The sequence below is a fragment of the Salvelinus namaycush genome, chromosome 5 (genome assembly GCF_016432855.1).
Source record: "Salvelinus namaycush isolate Seneca chromosome 5, SaNama_1.0, whole genome shotgun sequence".
Lineage (NCBI taxonomy): Eukaryota > Metazoa > Chordata > Actinopteri > Salmoniformes > Salmonidae > Salvelinus > Salvelinus namaycush.
Window position 1 is genome coordinate 60323783 of NC_052311.1, and position 26676 is coordinate 60350458.

At 43.6% G+C, this 26676-nt stretch overlaps 2 protein-coding genes across 2 annotated transcripts in view; one reads left to right on the plus strand and one right to left on the minus strand.

Annotated features, from left to right (window-relative positions):
• Window positions 1–26676, plus strand: part of LOC120048605 (cell adhesion molecule 4-like) — a 752359-nt gene that overhangs the window by 110945 nt on the left and 614738 nt on the right. The window lies entirely within an intron of this gene.
• LOC120048598 (glycogen synthase kinase-3 beta-like) lies at window positions 1901–25785 on the minus strand. Its single transcript, XM_038994695.1, has 10 exons — window positions 25410–25785; window positions 18364–18551; window positions 14197–14280; window positions 13947–14057; window positions 9454–9584; window positions 9011–9215; window positions 5944–6039; window positions 5613–5799; window positions 4684–4761; window positions 1901–4453 (listed from the first exon to the last, which is right to left on the minus strand). The coding sequence occupies exons 1-10, from the start codon at window positions 25582–25584 to the stop codon at window positions 4389–4391; spliced, it is 1320 nt and encodes a 439-aa protein (XP_038850623.1). The 5' UTR covers window positions 25585–25785; the 3' UTR covers window positions 1901–4388.

A 26676-nucleotide genomic window follows, 5' to 3' on the forward strand; every position in this document is an offset into this window, starting at 1 on the left:
CCCCGTCAAGCATTGTATCCAGTAGTTGGTAGAAAGTATGGACTGTCCCACAGCATTTCTTCTCTCCCCCGGGCTGTTCGGGAGGACGACCGGTTCCTTCAGAGCATTTAACCCGACACCAAATGGTATTAAAGAGGCGGCCGGGCATACAGCCAGGGGAGGGCCAGCTAGGGGCCACTCAATCTCCACGGAAACTGTGCAAGCTGCTTGACATGCCGCAGAATAACATTATTCAACGTTGACGCATTGTATGACGAGTGGAAACATCCCAGACATGTTCTGCATTGAGGGATGTGGTTCATATACTGGAGAGCCCCTGTTTACTGCTGCACTTCGTCTGTCCTCCTCATTCTCTCTCCTGTTTCTAGAGACACTTCCTGTCTCACTGAGCTACTGCTGTGGAGCTGATGGAGCTAAGCGGGTCAGACAAGGCTTCTTCCTGTTAATTCAGTAGTGCTGCCGCCTGGACCTGAGGGGCAGATTTAAACTAAAATGTTCACTAGATTTCTCGAAAGCACCGGGAGGCAAAGGTTCTGTAGGATCCCATCCATATTTTCTGTTGAATATAGAAAAAACAGATGCAGCCAAAAGGTTCAGAAACACCTGGTGGCAAAATGAAATCATGCCCTCCTTGGCAGTTGAGGTTAAATCATGTTGGATGGAAAAGTTAGAACTTAGAACCCCTCAGACCGGTCCACGGGAAAGACACGCTTGAAGTGTGTACTGATCTACAAGCTCTAGAATAGTTATGGAATAGTTCAAGGGTATTATATCTGTGACATATCAAGTCTCACCAGATATCAACTGGGCTCTTAAAAGCAGAAACAGTAAGGGGGATCCATCATATGACAACACCATCAAATGTGCAGATTAAAATATTAAGAATATTATGATCTGCCTGCCTATTAATCTGCCTATGATGCCCACCTATTCATGAGCCAATGACACCTGGCCACCACCCTCCCTTCTGCTCTCCCATCTGTCATTTCATTAACTAAAGAGGCATAACATTTCATGAAGCAAGGTATCATTTCACTGACATTTGTGTGGTTCCAATAACTATTTTAATTTCATCCTTCTGAGCCATTTGAGTGGCCTTTCATTAGAGATTTTCCTCCATGATCCTAGCTGTGCCAATGTTCATGATATACTGCGGTCTCTCATGCAATATTGCTTTGATCAGAGTAGTAAATGTCAGATACTACTACATTTCAAATTGTGGTCAATGGGGTCAAAATTGTGGTCAAACTCTACATGACATTTGTTGAAGTGACTATTTGTTTCCATTTGATTAAAATGCTCTTTCTAGTGGACTTAATTGACCCTAGTGCTTTCCTCAGTAGTATCCTTTCAGATTAGTGGGCTTAAAGGAAGCTACTCACATTGGTGGGCCCCCCCATGGTGACAGTCTCAAGCTCAGAACCATAAAGCATGGTGTCATGAGTGACAGGCAGATTGCATTGGCATTGCCAGTGGGGAAGAGAAGAGAGTGAGAAATTAATCAGTCAGCTCCACCCCTCCTGATGGATGGCTCATTGGCCTCCTCACAGATGAATCAGCTGTGGAAACACTAAAAACCTAAGTGCCTTATGGCATTCTGGCCCCTGCTCTGCCGTCAGCTGCCTTATTACTACCATTCAGACTTCATTAGCATTAAACAAATGCCATTACTACTTATTGGTGTGTCATTTAACTTAAGGCCTGTGTAGTATAAACACACCCAAGTTTTAATGTTCCTCATTAAGTTAATCATAAATGAGATGTCTGTCTGCAGCTAGCAGCCAAAACAGCCAAGTATGCTGGTCAATAAATGCAGATTGTTTTAGTGCTATTCACACCTGACACTACATAAATTGATGGTGTGATTGCACACTTCCATTCTTTATAACATGAGACCAGGGCAGTTTCATCACTTTATTCATGAGTTGATTTATACCAACAAACAAAAACAGTCTCTCTCCGCCCCCCCTCTCTCGCATCCACTTCAAAACCGTTCCGTTCCCACCAGTGATGTGGTATGACCCTTGTGCAGGGCCATAAAGATCAGGATCACAACAAATTAAAACCAACTCGTGCCAGGAAAATAAAACACAAAAATAACATTGTTATGTTTTCCTAAAATGAAGAGCTAAGATTTAAAAACTGTATCCACGGTCTCCCAACTCACACTTTTGTAAGATTTGTCAGTTTGTTCATCCATTCATTAAATTCAATCACTCATTCATGTAATCACAGACAGAAGTAACAGGTTAAACCCATTACACATGGGACACGGGAGAAGGGACACGTCTTGGGACATATTACACCACCCTCCCTACCCATCCCTTCATTCAAACCCACCCATATACAGCAATATCACCAATAACCCCACATAGGATCAGCCATTTATACTGTTGGGACATCAGCTAGACTACCATAGATGCAGAGTCATGTGAGAATCCCTTCACATCAAAGAGAAAGAAAAAAATAGTTTCACCTACTCGCTAGGATGTGTACTTGCAAATACAGGACCTTTGTTGGAAAACACTCCCAAGTTTGGATCAAAGTCCAGTAATCTCGGAAGTTGGAATATTTTGCATGACATAGGCATTGATGACTTCTTACAAAATAAACCCTTCGGCTGACGACGAACCCTCCCCAGAGAAACAAAATAAAAAACCCAAAAATACAATAAATAAAGTGATCATAATATTTATGGGGGAAAGGCAACGAGAGAAATGGAGGGAGAGAGAATAAAAACGAGAGAAACATTTTGTTCTGTTTTTTCCCCCCGAGCCAGGGACTGAAATGAACTTGTATTTACAGACAGACTGAGGAGGAGCCTGGTCGCTGCTACACCAGCTCCCCTCTGCTAGAGAAAATAAAATGAAATTACAAGAACAATATAATAACAAAAAAAACAAAAAAGGTACTTGATATTTACAGTGAGAGAAAGAGAGGGAAAGAGAGAGCGGGAGAGGCAGAGGAAGGAGAGGAACAGAAGGCTCCAGAAGTGGTTGGGGCATTTACATTTTTTGGGTGCAGGTATTTTAGATCAAACCATCGTTGTTGTGCGGTGATGAGTGGGGAGGGAGAACAGGTGTGGTTGCTCTAACGCATGGTGAACATGCAAGTCTGTTGGTGGGCCAGATGAAAACAAGGTTTTACTGATGATAAATCACTGTGATGCTGTTAGAATCTAGACTTACAAAAACAAGAGTGCTACAGTGGGTTGATTTGAAGATGGAAGATGGTCAAACACAAAAAACCTCATTCACACACAAGCACACTTACACTTAAGACCTCCCCTACATGCAGTGTAATTGTGCATCTAGACTGAATTGAGGAAAAATTAGCGAAAGGGAGGCGTGAAAGTGCCAAGTACTTTCAAAGCTGATGTGACAGAGCTTTGGTTCAAGTAGGGCTATATGGCCATTGGTGTACAGGTGTGACTGGAGGAGCCCTACCCCTCCCTATACACAGGTTGCATATCTCCACTGCACAAGAGGTGCAGCGGGCCCCTACGGTTCCGCTCTACTCCCCTTTAGAGATGTGCAAAGCTTACTTCTCACCTACACATGTCTCCAGCTAAACTGACTGGGACAAGAGCTTATAGAAACTGAATATGTACATTCCATTCTTTTAAAAACGTCCCTCTTATTCAAATAAAAGACATTAAGACTTTCACTTCGATGTTTCTTCTTAGAAACAGTTTAATAAAACAGCTAGCGGTTTCCGCCTTTGGATTATTTTTTAATCACCTGTGTGATAAAAGCTTCTTAAAAAAAAAAAAATCACCTCATCGAATTTAAAATGCCAGTTCAATTTGCTGCTGTTTGGTATCCAATTTAATAAAAACAATAAAAACACAGTTCTTCAATTTTCAGAACTAATGAACACTTTGGACTTGGTTTGGGAGTAATGTCTTGGCAGATGTACACCTACATTCCCCAGAGTTTTCCCATTGGCTGCAGGGACTGATCTGTCCTCTGACCACGTGACCGTTTCGTTTTTAACCTCAACGGAAGATTGTCCTAAACTGTCTGAACTGAATCAGGCCTCAGTTTCGACGCATACATCACTAAAACAAAATGCACTTTCAAATAAATACGTTTTTTTTAAGGGATAAAATTTGATTAGCAGAGATTATAATACAGAATAGCTTTCGTCAGATTCACCCATCTTCTACAACCCAACAGTCACTGGACTACTGCCACCAACAGATATTTTTTTACACCTATAATGGGAATATTCAAGGGATAATAGATGATATTGTAGTATTTTTGTTTGTATGTGTGTGTGTGTATAGTTGTCTTTTGAAGTTTGGAGCTAAGAGGGGGTGGAAGAGTAGGAAGAGAGGGATGGGGTTGAGAGGAAAAGGGGAAACACTGGGTGAATGGGGGACGGGTTCAGGTGCTGTTGATGGATCCAGGTACTGAGCTGGGCTGGGCGGTACTGTCCGACACACTGCCATCTGGTGGAGAGAGAGACAGGACATCAGATAAACACTTCAGTTCACCATCAGGTCAATGCTTTTAATATGTTGGGTTTAACATCCAAACACAGCAATATTCATTTAAAAAGGCTGTTAAATTTTGATTTGAAGCTATATCCCCTATCCTAGTCTTGTAAATATGTAGTCATCTAATAAGCATGTATTGAACATGTAATAAGCATGTGTCGGGTAGGCTGTGCTGTACATACCGTGTGAGGCAGGTGATGTCTGTGCGCGAGCGTGAGGAGGAATGAGTGTGGAGTTCAACTGGGGCTGGATAGACAGCTCTGAGAGAGAGAGGAGGTTCATACTACACACTCAACATACACGCTTCAAACTTACTCTGGAAAACTGAGGGGATTACAGAAGCTTGGGGCAAAAGGGAGGAGGGCATGGCTACTGACCGAGGGAGGGCCAAACAGAGGATGGCATGGCTACTGACCGAGGGAGGGCCAAACAGAGGATGGCATGGCTACTGACCGAGGGAGGACCAAACAGAGGATAGGATGGCTACTGACCGAGGGAGGGCAAAACAGAGGAGGGCATGGCTACTGACCGAGGGAGGGCCAAACAGAGGATGGCATGGCTACTGACCGAGGGAGGGCCAAACAGAGGATGGCATGGCTACTGACCGAGGGAGGACCAAACAGAGGATGGCTACTGACCGAGGGAGGGCAAAACAGAGGAGGGCATGGCTACTGACCGAGGGAGGGCCAAACAGAGGATGGCATGGCTACTGACCGAGGGAGGGCCAAACAGAGGAGGGCATGGCTACTAACCGAGGGATGGCCAAACAGAGGAGGGGGGAGGGCATGGCTACTGACTGAGGGAGGGCCAAACAGAGGAGGGGGGAGGGCATGGCTACTGACTGAGGGAGGGCCAAACAGAGGAGGGGGGAGGGCATGGCTACTGACTAAGGGAGGGCCAAACAGAGGAGGGGGGAGGGCATGGCTACTGACTGAGGGAGGGCCAAACAGAGGAGGGGGGAGGGCATGGCTACTGACTGAGGGAGGGCCAAACAGAGGAGGGGGGATGGCATGGCTACTGACTGAGGGAGGGCCAAACAGAGGAGGGGGGAGGGCATGGCTACTGACTGAGGGAGGGCCAAACAGAGGAGGCGGGAGGGGTGTGGACTCACCGACAGGGCTGAAGTTGAAGAGGAGGGGAAGTTCTCGTCCGCTGGGCAGACGGGCAGTGGGCTGGCGCAGCTCTTCGAAGAAGGCGTGGGCGCAGGCCTCCAGGGGGGACAGCCTGGTCACAGGGGTGTACTCTAACAGACGGGAACACAGGGAGATGGCCTCTGGGGGGGTACGCGGCTTAAACACCTGACGGGGGGAAAAAGGGCATCTTGTTTGACTCATTTAGGATGTCGTATCTGTTCCATTTCAAAATGTTCTCTCTCTAATATGGATCCCAATGGAAGACAATGGTGTTAAGGCTATTTAAATAGAACTGAGGGCAGAGAGTACCTTTGTCCAGGGGTGTGCTTTGATCTGGGGGAATTTGAACTCTGTGTAGTTGGGGTTCATCTCTCGGATCTGCTCTCTCGTCGGAGTCCCCAAAACCTGGAAGAGTGAAAGATGCATGAAGTTTCTCCAAGAATGATCACTCCTACGCCAACATAGACCTACGCGCCTACCGCCACCATAGATCTACGCTCCTATCGCTGCCACCAACATACAGTGCCTTGCAAAAGTATTCACCCCACCTTGGCATTTGTCCTATTTTGTTGCATTACAACCTGTAATTTAAAAGGGATTTTTATTTGGATTTCATGTAATGACATACACAAAATAGTCCAAATTGGTGAAGTAAAAAAATAATAAAAAAAACTTGTTTCTAAATATTTTAAACTGAAGAGTGGTGGGTGCATATGTATTCACCCCCTTTGCTATGAAGCCCCTAAATAAGATCTGGTGCAACCAATTACCTTCAGAAGTGACATAATAAGTTAAATAAAAGTCCACCTGTGTGCAATCTAAGTGTCACATGATCTCAGTATATACACACACACCTGTTCTGAAAGGCCCCAGAGTCTACAACACCACTAAGCAAGCTGCACCATGAAGACCAAGGAGCTCTACAAAATGATCAGGGACAAAGTTGTGGAGAAGTACAGATCAGGGTTGGGTTATAAAAAAATCTGAAACTTTCAACATCCCACGGAGCACCATTAAATCCATTATTAAAAAATGCAAAGAATATGGCACCACAACAAACCTGCCAAGAGCGGGCCGCCCAACAAAACTCACAGACCAGGCAAGGAGGGCATTAATCAGAGAGGCAACAAAGAGACCAAAGGTAACCCTGAAGAAGCTGCAAAGTTCCACAGAGGAGATTGGAGTATCTGTCCATAGGACCACTAACATGCTGACCAGACCGGACACGTCGCGTGCGCGAGCGTCGCAAAGTACATTTAGAAATCCATGTTATTTAATTATTGCGCGCGCCAACGAGCATCTGCGATACCAAGGGCTAAAATAGAACTCCTATTTCTGACGCAGATCGCGCTACAAGTCCTGCCTCTCCCGTCTCCTCATTGGTTTATAGAAGCAGGTACCCACGTGCCATCTCCTCATTGGTTATACCCACGTGGGTGATTAAAAGACGAAATGTTTTGCCGGTTGTCGTGGTAAAAGTGTAGATGCCAATCTGTACATAGCCCATCTATAATTTAGCCCAAACAACTACCTCTTTACCTACTGTATTCATTTATTTATTTTTGCTCCTTTGCACCCCATTATTTCTCTCTACTTTGCACTTTCTTCCACTGCAAACCAACCATTCCAGTGTTTTTTTTACTTGCTATATTGTATTTACTTCGCCACCATGGCCTTTTTATATTTTTATTTATTTTTATATATATTTTGTTTGCCTTCACCTCCCTTATCTCACCTCACTTGCTCACATTGTATATAGACTTATTTTTCACTGTATGTTTGTTCTACTCCATGTGTAACTATGTGTTGTTGTATGTATCGAACTGCTTTGCTTTATCTTGGCCAGGTCGCAATTGTAAATGAGAACGTGTTCTCAATTTGCCTACCTGGTTAAATAAAGGTGAAAAAATCACCATATAAGTTCAAAGATGAAAAAGCCTGGAAGGAGAGATGACTAGAAACGATTCGGTTGGTCGTTTTATGTGTGGATTAATTGTCGGAGTAGAGGACCTTGTGCATTTCAGGTAAAATAACAACTCAATGTTTATATCCCAGGACAAATTGACTAGCAACAGCAAGCTAGCTAAATAGGACAAATTATCTAGCAAGTGCAAGCTAACTAGCTAAATTGCCATACATGTTTAATGCTTTTCGACCTGTCCCCAAATTAATGTCATTGGTTCAGAGTTTGTTTTGATATTTTTACCTATGTGTCATGATCGCGTTTGGTGTAGGGGGACAAAATAAATGTATGCACGATGGCGCATGCGCGCAGCCGGTTTGGGTTCCGTGTAAGACGTACACTCCACAGAGCTGGGCTTTACGGAAGAGTAGCCAGAAAAAAGCCATTGCTTAAAGAAAAAAAATAAGCAAGCACATTTGGTGTTTGCCAAAAGGCATGTGGGAGACTCCCCAAACATATGGAAGAAGGTACTCTGGTCAGATGAGACTAAAATTGAGGTTTTGGCCATCAAAGAAAACGCTATGTCTGGGGCAAACCCAACACCTCTCTTCACCGCGAGAACATCATCACCCCAGCGAAGCATGGTGGTGGCAGCATCATGCTGTGGGGATTTTTTTTTCCATCGGCAGGGACTGGGAAACTGATCAGAATTGAAGGAATGATGGATGGCGCTAAATACAGGGAAATTCTTGGGGAAAACCTGTTTCAGTCTTCCAGATATTTGAGACTGGAACGGAGGTTCACCTTCCAGCAGGACAATGACCCTAAGCATACTGCTAAGCAACACTCGAGTGGTTTAAGGGGAAACATTTAAAATGTATTGGAATGGCCTAGTTAAAGCCCAGACCCAATTGAGAACCTGTGGTATAACTTAAGGATTGCTGGACAGCAGCGGAACCCATCCAACTTGAAGGAGCAGTTTTGCCTTGAAGAATGGGTAGAAATCCCAGTGGCTAGATGTGCCAAGCTTATAGAGACATACCCCAAGAGACTTGCAGCTGTAATTGTTGCAAAAGATGGCTCTACAAAGTATTGACTTTGGGGGGGGGGGGGGGGGGGGGGAATAGTCATGCACCCTCAAGTTAGTTATTATTTGGTATTATTTCTTGTTTGTTTCACAAAAAATATTTTGTATCTTCAAAGTGGTAGGCATGTTGTGTAAATCAAATGATACAACCCCCCCCAAAAGTCAATTTTAATTCCAGGTTGTAAGGCAACAAAATAGGAAAAATGTCAAGGGGGTGAATACTTTCGCAAGCCACTGTAGACCTACGCTCCTACCGCCAACATAGAACTACGCTCCTACCGCCAACATAGACCTACGCTCCTACCGCCAACATAGACCTACACTCCCTCTTCTTTCCATCTCCCACCCCTACAGTTTGGTGTCCTCTCAGCTCCCCTCTTCCCTACCTTGATGATCTCTACCAGTTGGTCCACTCCACTGTCCCCGGGGAAGATGGGCTGTCCCAGCAGCAGTTCGGCCAGCACGCAGCCCGCTGACCAGATGTCAATGTTGGACGTGTAGTCCGTGGCGCCAAAGATGAGCTCGGGGGCACGGTAGTACCGCGAGCAGATATAGGACACATTGGGCTCCCCGCGAACAAGCTGCTTAGCACTGGTGACAAGAGGGGGAAAGAAGAAAGAAAAAGACATTGAAACAGAGATCGATTTAGACAGACTGAGCAGTAAGGTGGTATTTACACAGGCAGCCCAATACTGAATCTTTTTATGACCAATTAGTGGAAAAAAGATCAGAAGAATTGGGCTGCCTGTGTAAACGCAGCCTAAGAAACACAGACACAGGTAGAGACATTCAGAGATGGCCAGAGGTGCTCACTGACAGACAGACTAACCTGCCGAAGTCACAGAGTTTGAGGATGGCTGTCTCGGGGTCCACCAGCAGGTTCTGGGGTTTGATGTCTCTGTGACATACGCCCTGGGAATGGATATAGGCCAGGCTGCGGAACAGCTGGTACATGTACACCTGGAGGGAGAACACAGGACACATGATGTTAACATATACACACACACTTCAGGTGTGGAAAGTATGGCTAAAAAATTCTATAAGAAATAAGCACACACACAGTTAGCAGCACAGCAGACAGTAACAGCGCTGATCATGATAATCCTCTCCATTACTACTACAGTCATGCCAAGTGTCCAGACAGCTACTGTTGGTCACCAACTTCACTGCACTCAGAACAGTCAAACATTCTGGATGTATGCAACTTACTCAAACACATTGCAACAACTTGTGGGTTCTCTGCTCTAGACATGCCAGTACAATGCTCCCATTGCAAAGCTTAGAGCTAGCATAGCAGAAAATGTGACTATGTGTGTAAGGGTTTCTGGCTGTCTGAGTGCGTGTGTTGGGGTCTCTGTTGGGTCGTTAGCTGTGTTATTGGGCACACAGGGTGCAGGGGGTAGACAGACTGGTGTTGAGAGGGGGACGCGGTTGCCCGGCTGTTGCAGAGGGGCAGATTTAGAGGGAAACAAGCTTAATTGTAAGAGCATTTTGGGGGGGGGGGGGGGGGGGGTCGAGAAGTGTTAGAGAATTTTTTTTTGTTTTTTTACCTTTAAAACATGCAATATTTACTGTTCAATTCTAATAGTTTGTTGATATTGTTGTCAAATTGAATTTTATTGGTCACATACACATAGTTAGCAGATGTTAACGGAAGTGTAGCGAAATGCTTGTGCTTCTAGTTCCAACCGTGCAGTAATAATCTAACAATTTCACAACAACTACTTTATACATACAAGTGTAAAGGAATGAATAAGAATATGTACATATAAATATATGGATGAGAGATGGCCGAACGGCATAGGCAAGATGCAGTAGATGGTATAGTGTACAGCATATACATATGAGATGAGTAATGTAGGGTATGTAAACATTATATAAAGTGGCATTGTTTAAAGTGACTAGTGATACATTTATTACATCCAATTTTTTATTATTAAGTGGCTAGAGATTTGAGTCAGTATGTTGGCAGCAGCCACTCAATGTTAGTGATGGCTGTTTAACAGTCTGATGGCCTTGAGATAGAAGCTGTTTTTCAGTCTCTCGGTCCCAGCTTTGATGCACCTGTACTGACCTCGCCTTCTGGATGATAGCGGGGTGAACAGGCAGTGGCTCGGGTGGTTGTTGTCCTTGATTATCTTTTTGGCCTTCCTGTGACATGGAGTGCTGTAGGTGTCATGGAGGGCAGGTTACCCCCGGTGATGCGTTGTGCAGACCTCACTACCCTCTGGAGACCCTTACAGTTGTGGGCGGAGCAGTTGCCGTACCAGGCGGTGATGCAGCCCGACAGGATGCTCTTGATTGTGCATCTGTTAAAGTTTGAGTGTTTTTGGTGACAAGTCAAATTTCTTCAGCCTCTTGAGGTTGAAGAGGCGCTGTTGTGACTTCTTCAACACGCTGTCTTTGTGGGTGGACCATTTCAGTTTGTCCGTGATGTGTACGCCGAGGAACTTAAAACTTTCTACCTTCTCCACTACTGTCCTGTCGATGTGGATGGGGGGGGTGCTCCCTCTGCTGTTCCCTGAAGTCCACGATCATCTCCTTTGTTTTGTTGACGTTGAGTGTGAGGTTATTTTCCTGACACCACACTCCGAGGGCCCTCACCTCCTCCCTGTAGGCCACCTCGACGTTGTTGGTAATCAAGTCTACCACTGTAGTGTCGTCTGCAAACTTGATGATCGAGTTGGAGGTGTGCATGGCCACGCAGTCATGGGTGAACAGGGAGTACAGGAGAGGGCTGAAAACGCACCCTTGTGGAGTCCCAGTGTTGAGGATCAGCGGGGTGGAGATGTTTCCTACCCTCACCACCTGGGGGCGTCCCGTCAGAAAGACCAGGACCCAGTTGCACAGGGCGGGGTCAAGACCCAGGGCCTCGAGCTTAATGACAAGTTCGGAGGTTACTATGGTGTTAAATGCTGAGCTGTAGTCGATGAACAGCATTCTTACATAGGTATTCCTCTTGTCCAGATGGGTTAGGGCAGTGTGATTGCAATTGCGTCGTCTGTGGACCTATTGGGGCGGTAAGCAAATTGGAGTGGGTCTAGGGTGTCAGGTAGGGTGGAGGTGATATGATCCTTGACTAGTCTCTCAAAGCACTTCATGAAGACGGAAGTGAGTGCTATGGGAAGATAGTCGTTTAGCTCAGTTACCTTACCTTTTGTCTTCTCACTTCTGTTTACTTAACTTGCTTTGGGAATGTAAATGTTTCCCCATGCCAATAAAGACCATTTGAATTTAATTGGAGAGAGAAAGGGGCTGAAGAGTAGTGAAGGAAGAAGGGAACAAGGAGAGAGGGAGTGTAAGGGAAGGAAGAGATGTGGATAAAGAGTAGGGAGGGATGAGAGGAGCACAGGGAGAGGTGGAGAGGAGAGTGTAGAGAGGCTGAGTGAGGGCAGTGTGTGTGTATGATCAGTATGCATCTCCACACCACAGGAGAGAGCAGCAGGGTGGGCTGAGGCAAATGGGCCATGAGACACAGATAGTCCTCTCTGCTGCAACGGGGCATAGTACACACACACACAAAGCTAACAGACAACGTAAGTGCCCTTTAAACAGACAACCAAGCATACTGCAAACAGAGAAAGTTGGTTTCTCTCTAATTTTTCCAATTCTAAAACACGGAAGTAGTATTGTCCCCAAAAAATCTGATGTAGGAAAAGAAGAAGGGATCTGATGTAAGAAAAGAGGGGATCTGATGTAGGAAAAGAAGAGAATGGAGGATTTGGAAAAGAGAGGTGACATACAGAAAGACTACCGGAGGTCAGTGAAGAGGCAGAGCAGAGAGAACATAACATCAATGTGTTTTCTTCTCATCAGATCCTTGGGGGGGGGGGGGGGGGGAAAGAGTCCTCTATTCAAATACAGTACCATTTAGGGTTGGGCGGTACCCAGACTTTTACATCATACTGTCCTTCTCTCATGGCGGGATTTACAGTATTACCTGTTTAGTACACAAGGGGGAGCCACAAAACACAAAAAAGCCTGTTGGGCATCTATTACCAGAAGGATAACAAAATGAGTACAAGTAATGGCAAATTTCCATGGAGGCTGCTACCTAAATATGCTAACGAGCGCAAACGAAAATAAAGTAATTACAAAGACCAACAATCCGGCTCATAAAGTTACACATTAGGTAGGCGCTACCGAATGTAATTTTTGGTGAATTTGGACATTTACAAGCGAATGTGAACGAAATACATTGTACAAACAAAGTTGACGCATGCTTATCTGAAGGAAGAACAGTACTGGCTCTGGAGCAGCATGTGAACACGTTGTGCAGTCGCTATGGCAACGGGCCTGTCTGCTCTACTTGGAGAAGATGATAGAATGTTAAACTTAGGTGTCGCGTTCATGAAGAATTCCGCAATCAGAAAAAAAATATTTTGCTGGGTAAACTAATTCTATGTAATTTCTGCTCGGCATCAGACAAACGTTGTGCTTCAGTTGCACTTGTCCACTGGGATGAGAATTCACTAAGGGCATTCTATCAGCAGACAACGCTCTGATGTGAGCTACTTTTCCTCAGTGTAACCAGCCTACTTCTCTCTGGTAAAACGCAAGATTAACTTCAAGCAAAACATTAGGAAATGTAGCCAGCTACATTATTTCTATGGTAAACATTAGAAATATGACAGCCATGCATTGGTTTTGCAAGAAATACCTTGCTTTTTCATTGTAAGCTCATTTACAATGCTAGCCAAATAGCTTTGCACTTCTGTGGCATCTGATGAAAATGAAGCAAATTTCTGCTGAACTAATGTATTTTCTGGGAAGGAAAACTATAGGTGCATGTCCCTGATCACTCTATTGAGGGGGGGGGGGGGGGGGGGGACACACTTGACTATCAATAAACAGCTGGCCTCACTTGCTCCCGCTTTCTCCCGTTGTGCTATTTACAAAAACAAAAAACACGTGACTGGCTTTCTGGGGAACTACGGTAAGCTTCATAACATAAAAAATAACGTGACAGCTGAAATGAAGAACGCAATCCGCTTCATCTCCTAATGTATCGCACAAGTTGACTGCAGGTATTTACTTAAAAAGTAGCTACAAAAATGAACATTTATTGAAAAACTTCCATTTCCAAATACCCCGGTATACCGCCAAAGCCTAGTACCATTTCATTTAAATAGAGAACTCTGCCTATAGCAGCATGGAGCTTAAAGAGGAACAATGGGAGGGGTGAGAGGGCAACAGAGAGATGAGAAGACAGACAGACAGTGAGAAAAAGCGAGAGCGAAAAAAAACAATGACAGAAAGAGGATAAAAGGGAGGGAAAGTAATAAGAGAAAAACAGGGGAAGAGAAGTAGTGAGTGCATTACCTTGACGTATATAATGGGGATGGTGGTCTTGGCCTTGTTGAAGTGCCGGGCCACCCTATACACCGTCTCTGGGACAAAGTCCAGCACTAGGTTCAGATACACCTCGTCTTTCTGTAAGGGGAAAACAATAGGAGAGAAGAGCAATGTTGTTGAATACAATTTTTCACAAGTCTGGATTTTTCTTTTTGCTGCATAAACGTGAAAATGTCAAATGTTGTTCCCAATACCTGGTAGTCAGACTTGTACATACCTTCTCCCCACTGGAGTAGAAAAAGTAACGTAGCCTGACAATGTTGCAGTGGTCCAATTTCCTCATGATCTGTAGTTCTCGGTTCTGGAGTATAGAAATAGCAAGGGGGTGTAATTTAGGTCTTAAGAATTCATCAATTGAACAGTAGTAACATTGAGTTATGGGGAGAGAACATACAGAAATACACCTGATAGTGTGTGAGTGATGAGGGGCAATGGTGTGTTTCTGTAGACTGCCAGTGGAAGTGAGTTGCACTGTGTGTGTGTGTGTTTGTAGACAAGTGTTTCAGTTGAGTCACTAAACCGAGTCTTGTGCTTGAGTCACAAGTCTAAGGCTAAGTTGAGTTCGAGTCACCAATGGTGAAGTCCGTGCTCGAGTCCTGATCCAAGTGCTCAAGTCTGAGTCACTGGGTTGGAATTTAACAACAAAAAATAACACATTAATGATATTGGTTAATGTGCACATAAAAAAAATTGAAAGCAAAGGTTCTTTAGACATATTTGGTATTTTGGTTACTAATGTTTTTGCTCGCTTGTATTGCCGGCTTGCTAGCTCGATGCTCGTATTTTGCTAGTGGCTCCTCTTGATTTGGCTCGGATTTGGTAGAAGAAATCTGCCCAGCAACAACTAGTGGCAGTCTGGTGGGAAGATTTTCATGTGAGCATTGAAGTAACACAAAGGTTTTCCTCCAGTTGCAGAAAGGTCATAATTACCTACAATATGCAATAGCCCACGAAACAAACAAGGTTCTCATACACAGGCTCACTCATTTTATTTTAATAGAATGTTCAATGATGTTTTGAAGGGATGAATGGTCTTTGCTCCCATAAGATTACTATTTCCAATAATTGTAACAGGCTCTTGGTAAATTGCCCAGCGATTTTTTATTTATTCCAGAGTGAAACCCAGAGGAAGACTAGGGAAAGTTGGGAGGGTAGAGCGAGACGACAAATTCAAAGACAGCCTACTTTTTAATACTCAAGGGGAGAGAGAGCCAATAGACTTGTTTTCCTTTAAAACTCAATACTATTGTTTTCAATTTCATAAAGCAGTTTGTTTCTTAACCAGGCAAAGCTAAATAGTAGGCTGGTGACTGGTGGTTACAAGGAAGTGAGTCACTTACACGATGTGCAGCCTACATACATACACCTTGATTTATTGTTGTGTTACAGCCTGAATTCAAAATGGATTAACAATCTTTTTCTCTCCCATCTACACACAATATCCTATAATGACAAAATGAAAACACGTATACAAATATTTTTGGCACATTTTTGACAATGAAATACAGAAATATCTAATTTACATAAGTAACCACACCCGAGTCAATACTTTGTATAAGCACTTTGGCAACGATTACAGCTGTGAGTCTTTCTGGGTAAGTCACTAAGAGCTTTCCACACCTGGATTGTGCAACATTTGGTCCTTATTCGTTAAAAAAATTATTCAAGCTCTGTCAAATTGGTTGTTGATGATTGTTAGACAACCATTTTCAGGTCTTGTCTTGTCATAGATTTTCAAGTAGATTTAAGTCAAAACTAACTCGGTTGCTCAAGAACATTCACTGTCTTCTTGGTAAGCAACTCCAGTGTAGATTTGGCCTTGTGTTTTAGGTTATAACTACAATGTTGTTGATCCATCCTCAGTTTTATCTTATCACAACCAACTCCGCAACTGTTATAAAGTCACCATTGGCCTCATGGTGAAATCCCTGAGTGGTTTCCTTCCCCTACGGCAACTGAGTCAGGAAGGACGTCTGTATATTTGTAGTGACTGGGTTTTAGCATTAATTTCGTTAATTAAACCATTAAAAAAAAAAAAGCATACATAAAATGTGTATTGATACACCATCAAAAGTGTAAGTAATAACTTCACAATGCTCAAAGGGATATTCAATGTCCGCTTTATATATATTTATTACCCATCTACCAATAGGTGCCCTTCTTTCCAAGGCATTGGAAAACCTCCCTGGTCTTTGTGGTTGAATCTGTGTTTGATACTCACTGCTCGCCTGAGGGACCTTACAGATAATTGTAAGTGTGGGGTACAAAGATGAGGTAGTCATTCAAAAATCATGTTAAACACTATTATTGCACACAAAGTGAGTCCATGCAACTGGTGACCTGTTAACTTCTTATGGCTGCAGGGGCAGTATTGAGTAGCTTGGATGAAAGGTGCACAGAGGTGCCCAGAGTAAACGGCCTGCTCCTCAGTCATAGTTGCTAATATATGCATATTATTATTAGTATTGGATAGAAAACTCAGAAGTTTCTAAAACTGTTTGAATTATGTCTGTGAGTATAACATAACTCATATGCCAGGCAAAAACCTGAGAAGTGCCACTTCCTGTTTGGAATTTTTCTGAGGCTGGTAGTTTTTCAACCAAGCTCTCATTGGAATTACAGCGAGATATGGATGAGTTTTCACTTCCTTCGGCTTCCACTAGATGTCAACAGTCAATAGAACTTTGTCTGATGACTCTGCTGTGAAGGGGGGCCGAAGGAGACAGGAATGAGTAACCAAAGCCAAGAGGTGACCACGCGCGTTCACGTGGGAGGCAGCTCCATTCCATCGCTCAACTGAAGTCAATGTAATTTTCCAGTTGGACCGTTATTCAAGATGTATGTTAACAACATTCTAAAGATTGATTCAATACATCGTTTGACATGTTTCTACTGACTGTTACGGAACTTTTGGACATTTCGTCACGTTATAGTGGACGCGCTTTGTGACTTTGGAATTGTTTACCAAACGCGCTAACCAAAGTAGCTAATTGGACATATATAACGGACATCATCGAACAAATCAAGCATTTATTGTGGACCTGGGATTCCTAGGACTGCATTCTGATGAAGTTCAAAGGTAAGGAAACATTTATCATGTATTTTCTGGTTTCTGTTGACTCCAACATGGCGGCTAATTTGGCTATTGTTCTGAGCGCCGTCTCAGATTATTGCATGGTTAGCTTTTTCCGTAAAGTTTTTTTTAAATCTGACACAGCGGTTGCATTAAGGAGAGGTATATCTATAATTCCATGTGTATAACTTGTATTATCATCTACATTTATGATGAGTATTTTCTGTTGAAACGATGTGGCTATGCAAAATCACTTGATGTTTTTGGAACTAGTGAACGCCAACGTAAACTCAGATTTTTTTATATAAATATTATCTTTATCAAACAAAACATGCATGTATTGTGTAACATGAAGTCCTATGAGTGTCATCTGACGAAGATCAAAGGTTAGTGATTTATTTTATCTCTATTTCTGTTTTTTTGTGACTGCTATCCTTTGCTGGAAAAATGGCTGTGCTTATTGTGGTTTGGTGGTGACCTAACAATCGTTTGTAGTGCTTTCGCTGAAAAGCATATTTGAAATCGGACACTTTGGTGGGATTAACAACAAGATTACCTTTAAAATGATATAAGACACATGTATGTTTGAGGAATTGTAATTATGAGATTTCTGTTGTTTGAATTTGGCGCCCTGCACTTTCACTGGCTGTTGTCATGGCTGCAATCCCGGTAACAGAATCGATATAAGAAGTTTTTAAGCACATTTTTACATCTGAACTTTAGGCTTGTCATTACAAAAGGGGTTGAATACTTATTGACTCAAAACATTTCAGCTTAACATTTTAATTCATTTGTAAAAATTGTGAAAAACATAATTCCACTGACATTATGGGGTATTGTGTGTAGGCTTGTGACAAAAACATCTCTATTTAATTTTCAATTCAGGCGGTAACACAACAAAACGTGGGGTGTGAATACTTTCTCTGAATGCACTATGATCGGAGGCAGTGCGTGAGCGAAGCCTGCCTTCCTATCTGCCCACACTCAGCGTTTGCTTTCGCCACAGCGCACCAGCCGACGTAGGCTGCGTGTGCCAGTGTGGCGCGTCATTCCCACTGCTAGCAAGAGAACAGAACCCTCACTTCTCTGCACACACGTTGCTGCTAATGTTCTGCTTATCATAGTAGCCTATCCAGTCCAAGTGCAAATACACGGGAAGGTGAGTCCCAGTCATTAATGGTCGAGTCACAAGTATACATTTATTTATTTTTTAAATCAGGACTTGAGTCTGAGTCCGGGACTCGAGTACTACAACACTGGCGTAGAATGCCAGTGGAAGTGGGTTGTGCTGTGAGTCTGTAGACTCTGTACCTTAAACCTCTTATCCTGCAGAACCTTCTTGATGGCAACCATCTCCTGGCTGTCAATGAGGCGGGCCTGGTACACCACCCCAAAGGAACCATTCCCGATCACCTTGATGTCTGTGTAGGACACCTCCTGTGGGCGGTCTGGACCCTGGCCTGGTGTGGCCACCACAGTTGTCACCTTGCCACTGTCTCCTGGGGGAGAGGTACAGAGGTCAAAACACATTAAGGTACATGACCATTTGGAAGGGGGCTAAAGGTCCCAAGTATTTTAGATGTACAAGATGTTATCCAGATGCAGGGACACACACACACTGAGAGGACCATGACTCTGGTTTAGAGGCAGGAAACGTAGTGTCGGTCACCTCATGCTTTCCCCCAATCCCCTGAGGGGAAACACTAAACAACAAATGTTCAGCACTCTCCCTCCCTTCGTCTCTAAATGTCCGTAACCTCGGAAGCCTCTCCCCACAGAGACATAATACTAGCTGGTAATGAGCTGTAGTAGCTACAGTGAACCACCTCCACCCTGCCTCACCTTCCCCAGCTCCCCAGGGGGAGGCTGCATGCCTGACTGTCACAGCTCTGAACTCTGCTAACCTCTTCACCCCCTCACTACACAGGCCAGTACGGTTTAAAAACTAGGACCCTGACAAGTGAGAAATTCATTCTTGCTTTCCTCTGTTTCTTGAGGTAATGGGCGATTTAACACAGAGAGCCCTCACTTTCACCCAACCCACCAACATAGCTTCGACAGAATATCATAATGTCAGATCTATAATTACTGTCTTCAAGCAATGGAGGGTGGGTTTTTAAAGTGTTTGAACGGGGCCATTGTCTGTTAGGTCCGGGACAATACTAGTACTGTGATACTCAGTATCTTAGCAAGGAAACAAAACAACACGGTTTAACTTCTTTAGGAAAAAATACCTAATGTTGTTAACTAACATGTTGTCATCCATTTTCCAAACCCTAGGGCATAATATTTTACATATAGCAAGTTTTCAAAAGACCAAATAGTGGTCTGCTTCATGTTTTCAATGATGACATGGGAAGAAAATATCACAATACTGGTATCATCACAGCCCGGCTGTCTGTCTGACGTGCAACCTTGTGGAAAGGAAGACTCTCTGAGTCCATACAGTGAGTGACAGTTCTACTTCGGGTAAGACGTGCAGTTCAGCGTGGTGTGTGTGTGAACGGTTGAGGGTGAACTGACTGACACACCAGTAGCACAGATTGTGAAGGGAGGAGGAACACTACAGTAGAGGTAGGGCCTGGAGCCAACTAGCTTGTCAGAGCCTGTGATAACATTGAATGGACAGTACAGTAGCACGCCCAGTGAGTGTGTGCACCGGTTCCTCCATTCACCCTCCATTCGCCTGCCTCAACATGACCTTGCTTTCTCTAATAACTCTGTATCTCCCAGTTCTACTCTAAAGTCTGACAAGGCCTCTAGAACAAAGCTGAATAAGTGGTTGACGAGCATAAGATTTTGTTGAGAAGACAAATTTGGATCTTCCTCTGCTGAAGATAGAAATGTATTTCATTTGGATCCTCTAATTGTAAAGCCGGACTATGTCAGTCTCAGGAATCAGACTGGAAGGGAGGGTGAACGGCGGGAGGTTTTGTTCAGCACTGCTAAAAGCATTAGGTGGGCGCAGTTGATTGATGGATTTAAAGTCAACTCCTATGATGTAGACTAGACACCTCTGGATGTCTGAAAGAGCTGGATGTCGTGTTTTAATAAACACACTGGAGATGTCTTACATAGCTTTTCACATACTAGTATATGAAGGGTCATCATAGCTAGTGGTAGATTTCACACTGGGTAGGCATTAGATTCATTGAATAATCCAAACCAGATCTTTGCATGAGTCATTAAACTATTCTTCCTTCTGACGTCTCATACGACCAGAGAACGTCATCTGATCTGTAATCATGTGGCTCACAGCGTTTGCGTCTGTGTAGTCCTCATCTTCAGAAGTAGAGTCAGAGGGGAGAGTTTTAATATGAAACAGCAGTGGCATGATAGTCACTTTAATGATGAATGCAAAGATGAGCAGTCAGACAGATCAGCTGTCAGGGAAGTGCTTTGGTTCCTAAAGAGGAAGTTAACACACAGGTCTGATGAGTAGGATTGAATGAAAGAGTAAGAGGGAGAGAAGTGATTTCCAGAACACTCAGACTTTAGTCTCAAGTAACTCATCGGTTATTTCTAAATTTAAAGCAAGAACACATTAGTCACTAAAACAATTAGCGATTACAAATCCATGCATTACAACCGAACATTTATTTATGCCAGAGCTGCAGTATCCTACAGAGTTTGGACAGAGAGAGGTAGAGAATATTAACCAGATTAGTGGCACTGCCACTTACTCTCTAAAACAGTGTTCCTCAACTCCAGCCCTGGTGGCCCACAACTGCAGTTTTGTTCCATACCTGGGCCAGTTTCCCAAAAGCATATTAAGGCTAAGTTGATCTTAGAAGCATAGGATCCTATGGTTCTAACAATTAACTTAGCCTTAAGATGCTTTTGGGAAACTGGGCCCAGTACTAATATAGACACACCTGATGCAACTAATTCACTGACCATCAAGCCCTTTATTAGTTGAATCAGGTGTAGGTGTGTTAGTGCTGGAACAAATATGTGCAGTCATGTGGATCCCCAGGATAGGAGCTGAGAACAATAGAGCAGTAGGAAGCTGAGAAACGTCAGTAACGCTAAGTGCAGCCCCAGGATACTAAAATAATCCTAGTGGCAATTATTGCCTATGACTTGTCTGACACCTTTTTGTCAGACATTTACAACCCTTGATCTTGGCTTTGCACTTTACTTAGACAAGTCAGTGTTACTTCCAGAAACCGAACAGTAGCGCAGCACCTTTGTTGGGGTTTCTGGTAGGTCCAGACACCTCCAGACCAGGAACAACGCTTATCAGTGGGCACAACCTTCTAGGAATACAGTACTGTGGTCAGGAGAGACCAAAATCAGACCCCATTCAAAACCGAGGATTACTGTTAAAACACCTGAACAGAGACTGGGCCACTGATGACCTGTTGATTAGACTATAGGCTAGGTGTTCATGTATACCCTGCTGGACTGAGAAGACATTTGACCAGCACCGTCTATGTGCTCGTCATTTATCTGTCGCTCACCTGTTTCCAGTCTTCATCTCCCACCTCCAGTTTATCTTTCCAATGATTCACTCTGCCTTCACCCCCCCACCCTCCCTGTCTTCTTTCCCTGCCTGCCTCAATCTCTCCAGTCAAATCCCTTCACACTGAAGCTTCAACATCAGCCCATATGGTTCCATTGGTGAGCTGAGCATATTCACAGTGCAGTCTGAAGTGCCATGGTTGACCCAGGCCGGGTCTTCAACATGGCTGGGCTATCAGAATAGAAGTCAGTGATCAGATTGGAAACTGGAATGCAACGTTTATGCTTTTCAACTGAAGAAATGTCAGCGGCAAATAGATCTGAATTGATAAAAGTGTTAGGTTTAATAGGGACCCACTAAAGTCTTACCAAAATATGGGTACACTTTCAACCACCTCCTGACATATGGCAGAGTAGACTAGCTACTGTCTGTTTGACATGGACATTGTGGTGCCACGTTTCTTTAACGGAAAGACACAGGGCGGGACCTATCTGAATTTGGCCAATAGAAACTATCGCTTCGTTGCAAAATGCAACAGTTTGCAACTGTTTGGACTAATGATTCCACCCCAGAAAGTGCACTTGCGGAACATAGTGGTTACAAACGGTAAAAGTATACAAATAACGATCATATATTTCAACTTCTAATAGAAAATGCACACCAAAGAGAGCGATTCATAGTGCTTCTTCTTGTGCTTGTCTTGACAATTGTAATGCTCCCCAATAAATGGAGTGAAGAAATTATGACTGGTCTAAAATGTCATTTGCATTTAAATATTTTTTTTTTATTTAACGAGTCATTAAGGAGTTGAAAATGTAGAGCAGTGCTTCCCAACCTTTTTCCGTTACTGTACCATCAACTGAATAGTACCCTTGGTTGGTAACCACTGATGTAGAGAAACCCAGGGGCTCAACAACAGCATAAATACATCTCAAGCAACATTTTGGAAAAGTCAACAATGCAGTTTGAAGATCTGACCACTCAGAATTATACACACACAGTGAGACAGACATACACACAAAGGTAGAGAGAAGAGAACCTCCTGACATATGGCAGAGTAGACTAGCTACTGTCTGTTTGACATGGACATTGTGGTGCAATGTTCCAGATTTGGTTTTCCCTAAGTCTGACCATGTCAACACCTCCTCCCTCTCTACCTGTAGATATTCTGACAACACCGCATATCCAAACTACCATTGGGCATACAGTCAATTCCTGTCATTGCACTGGCTGTGAAAATTGGTGAGAATGAGACCCTTTGGAAGAATCCTCAATGTGCGGAAATCTCCATGGAAAGCAATAGGACTTGCCTAATTATGAAGATTATTTGATCTATCAATATATGGACGTGTCAAATTATGCAAATATGAGGAAAAGCAATCATAGCTCTTGAACAATAATAACGAGATGAGACCAACACACAGATTACCGACCATTTTGAATCCCACCATACCTTCTCAGCTATGCAATCTGGTTTCAGAGCTGGTCATGGGTGCACCTCAGCCACGCTCAAGGGCCTAAACGATATCCTAACCGCCATCGATAAGAAACAATACTGTGCAGCCGTATTCATTGACCTGGCCAAGGCTTTCGACTCTGTCAATCACCACATCCTCATCGGCAGACTCGATAGCCTTGGTTTCTCAAATGTTTGCCTCACCTGGTTCACCAACTACTTCTCTGACAGAGTTCAGTGTGTCAAATCGGAGGGCCTGTTGTCCGGGCCTCTGGCAGTCTCTATGGGGGTGCCACAGGGTTCAATTCTTGGACCGACTCTCCTCTGTATACATCAATGATGTTGCTCTTGCTGCTGGTGAGTCTCTGATCCACCTATACGCAGACGACACCATTCTGTATACTTCTGGCCCTTCTTTGGACACTGTGTTAACAACCCTCCAGACGAGCTTCAATGCCATACAACTCTCCTTCCGTGGCCTCCAATTGCTCTTAAACACAAGTAAAACTAAATGCAAGCTCTTCAACAGATCGCTGCCTGCACCTGCCCGCCCAACATCACTACTCTGGACGGCCCTGACTTAGAATATGTGGACAACTACAAATACCTAGGTGTCTGGTTAGACTGTAAACTCTCCTTCCAGACTCACATCAAACATCTCCAATCCAAAGTGAAATCTAGAATTGGCTTCCTATTTCGCAACAAAGCATCCTTCACTCATGCTGCCAAACATACCCTTGTAAAACTGACCATCCTACCGATCCTCGACTTCGGCCATGTCATTTACAAAATAGCCTCCAAAACCCTACTCAATAAATTGGATGCAGTCTATCACAGTGCCATCCGTTTTGTCACCAAAGCCCCATATACTACCCACCACTGCGTCCTGTACGCTCTCGTTGGCTTGCCCTCGCTTCATACTCGTTGCCAAACCCACTGGCTCCAGGTCATCTACAAGACCCTGCTAGGTAAAGTCTCCCCTTATCTCAGCTCGCTGGTCACCATAGCAGCACGCGCTCCAGCAGGTATATCTCTCTGGTCACCCCCAAAACCAATTCTTCCTTTGGCCGCCTCTCCTTCCAGTTCTCTGCTGCCAATGACTGGAATGAACTACAAAAATCTCTGAAACTGGAAACACTCATCTCCCTCACTAGGTTGAAGCACCAGCTGTCAGAGCAGCTCACAGATTACTGCACCTGTACATAGCCCATCTATAATTTAGCCCAAACAACTACCTATCCCCCTACTGTATTTATTTATTTATTTTGCTCCTTTGCACCCCATTTTCTCTCTACTTTGCACATTCTTCCACTGCAAATCTACCATTCCAGTGTTTTACTTGCTATATTGTATTTACTTCGCCACCATGGCCTTTTTTTTGCCTTTACCTCCCTTATCTCACATTGTATATACTTATTTTTTTCTATGGTATTATTGACTATGTTTGTTTTACTCCATGTGTAACTCTGTGTTGTTGTATGTCGAACTGCTTTACTTTATCTTGGCCAGGTCGCAATTGTAAATGAGAACTTGTTCTCAACTTGCGTACCTGGTTAAATAAAGGTGAAATACAATATGTTTATTTATTTATTTTATTTGGAAATACGTGGTTATGATAGTATTATTCCAATAACAAGATAGATACTAAACGGTTCCTTACCACCCACATTATTGCTCAATCTAAAACGGTTGACCAAAGAACTGCAAAACAAAACTGGACTTGTAACGTTATAAAAATGACATTGACAGACCATTGACACAGCGCACTCCAGCTGGCTAATTCTATTCCTGCCTTGGACAAGCTAACCAAACTAGCACGTAAATTGTTCTTGAACAAGTTAGCTAGATTTAAAGCTAATTGGTCAGGGTCACATTAAGCCATGTCGTATAAATTCCCAATATTTAACGTTATGTGAACTGAATTAACGCTAACTTCGTCTCCCTAAATAGTATATATAGCTGTTAGCTAGGTTACCTGTCTAACGTTAGCTAGCTAACTAAGCAGCCAGCTACATAACTTTCAATGCTAATAGCTAAGATTACAGGCTAAATGAGGACGACGGTCAACCTCGTTTGATTTCACCTAGGTAGGTACCGTTACCGCTGATGCCCGTTTTCCAATCTGGCTTCCAACGACAAATATCACCTTAATCTGGTTCCATTCTATTTTCATCTATTTCTTCCCAGTTTCTAACATCGTATAGACGTTTCGCCTCAAATGCTATGCTAGTTAACGTTAGCCAGATCTGCCACAATCAAAGCCCGGCTTGATCCCACTGTCCCTTCTACAAAAACATACATAGCCTAGCCAGCTAGCTAGGTTTGCTATGAGAAATGATAACATCGACAGTTGTATCAATTTTTTTAGTTAGATACTTCATTTAAATGACCAGTACATACATATATATCCCGATCCCTTCAATTAGCTATACTCACGGGCTAGTTTCAAATTTCCGAAGCCAGTCGAGCTGCTCCCTGTGGCCTGTGAAGCCCCAGATTTTCCTGTAGAAATCCCTCCGGTAACAGACGATCCGGCGGCGGCTGAAGCGGCTCCGGGAGCCCCTGGAGGCTCAGCAAACGAGCTGGTCCTGGGCCGCCCGCTGCCGCTCATATCTATGTGCGCTAAAGCCGGGGCAGGGGAAAAGTTTGTTGCGATTTAGAGCCAAGCAGGCACAGAGTTGACCTATCTTTTCTAAAGTAGTCGTTACAAATTTAACTGCATTGGTAGCATATCGTTGTAGCTAGCTTGTACGTCTCCCCCTTTCTTCTTCGCTTGGCACAGTGGTTGGACTTGACGCACAGCAAAGCGCTGGCTGATAGCACTGCTTCATGGGTAACGAAGTTTTGAGGGCAGATCCAACTGGGGTGTAATTCATTACGCCAATTCTGTTGCAAAACGTTTCTTTAACGTAAACAACGGAACGGCACAGGGCGGGGCCTACCTGAATTTGGCCAACATAAACTCTCGCTTCGTTGCAAAATGCAACAGTTTGCAACTGTTTGGACTAATGATTACACCCCAAAGTGCACTTGTGGTGCTTAGTGGTTACAAACGGTAAAAGTATACAAATAAAGATAATATATTTAAACTTCTAATAGAAAATGCACACCAAAGACAGCGATTCATAGTGCTTCTTATTGTGCTTGTCTTGACAATTGTAATGCTCCCCAATGAATAGTGAGTGAAGAAATTATGACTGGTCTAAAATGTAATTTGCATTTAAATATTGCATTTTTTATTTAACTAGGCATTAAGGAGCTGAAAATGTAGAGCAGTGCTTCCCAACCTTTTTTGGTTACTGTACCATCAACTGAATATACCCTTGGTTGGTAACCACTGATGTAGAGAAACCCAGGGGCTCAACAACAGCATAAATACATCTCAAGCAACATTTTGGAAAAGTCAGCAATGCAGTTTGAAGATCTGACCCCTCAGAATTACACACACACAGTAAGACAGACATACACACACAAAGATAGAGAAAATAGCAGACCAAGTTGACCATCTTGGCATAAAAAGAGATTGTAAAACAGGTCTAAAGTAGATACAAATGACAAACCATGGCGACAGTAAACACCCACAACCGCAAATATACAGTACGTTTTGTGAAAATGCCCTAAAGACCGCTTGATGACTGACAGGGAATGTATCCAATCATTTCCTTCCAAAGTCACAAGGCCAGAGCGCAAGGCGTGCCGACAA

Excerpts from the sequence above, each read along its gene's own strand:
- LOC120048598 (XM_038994695.1), bottom strand. The coding sequence starts at position 25,584 with ATGAGCGGCAGCGGGCGGCCCAGGACCAGCTCGTTTGCTGAGCCTCCA. Across the intron at positions 18,552-25,409 it reads CGGAAATTTGAAACTAGCCC|GAGACAGTGGCAAGGTGACA; the intron begins GTGAGTATAGCT and ends CCTCTCCCCCAG. Across the intron at positions 14,058-14,196 it reads TCTACTCCAGTGGGGAGAAG|AAAGACGAGGTGTATCTGAA; the intron begins GTATGTACAAGT and ends TTCCCCTTACAG.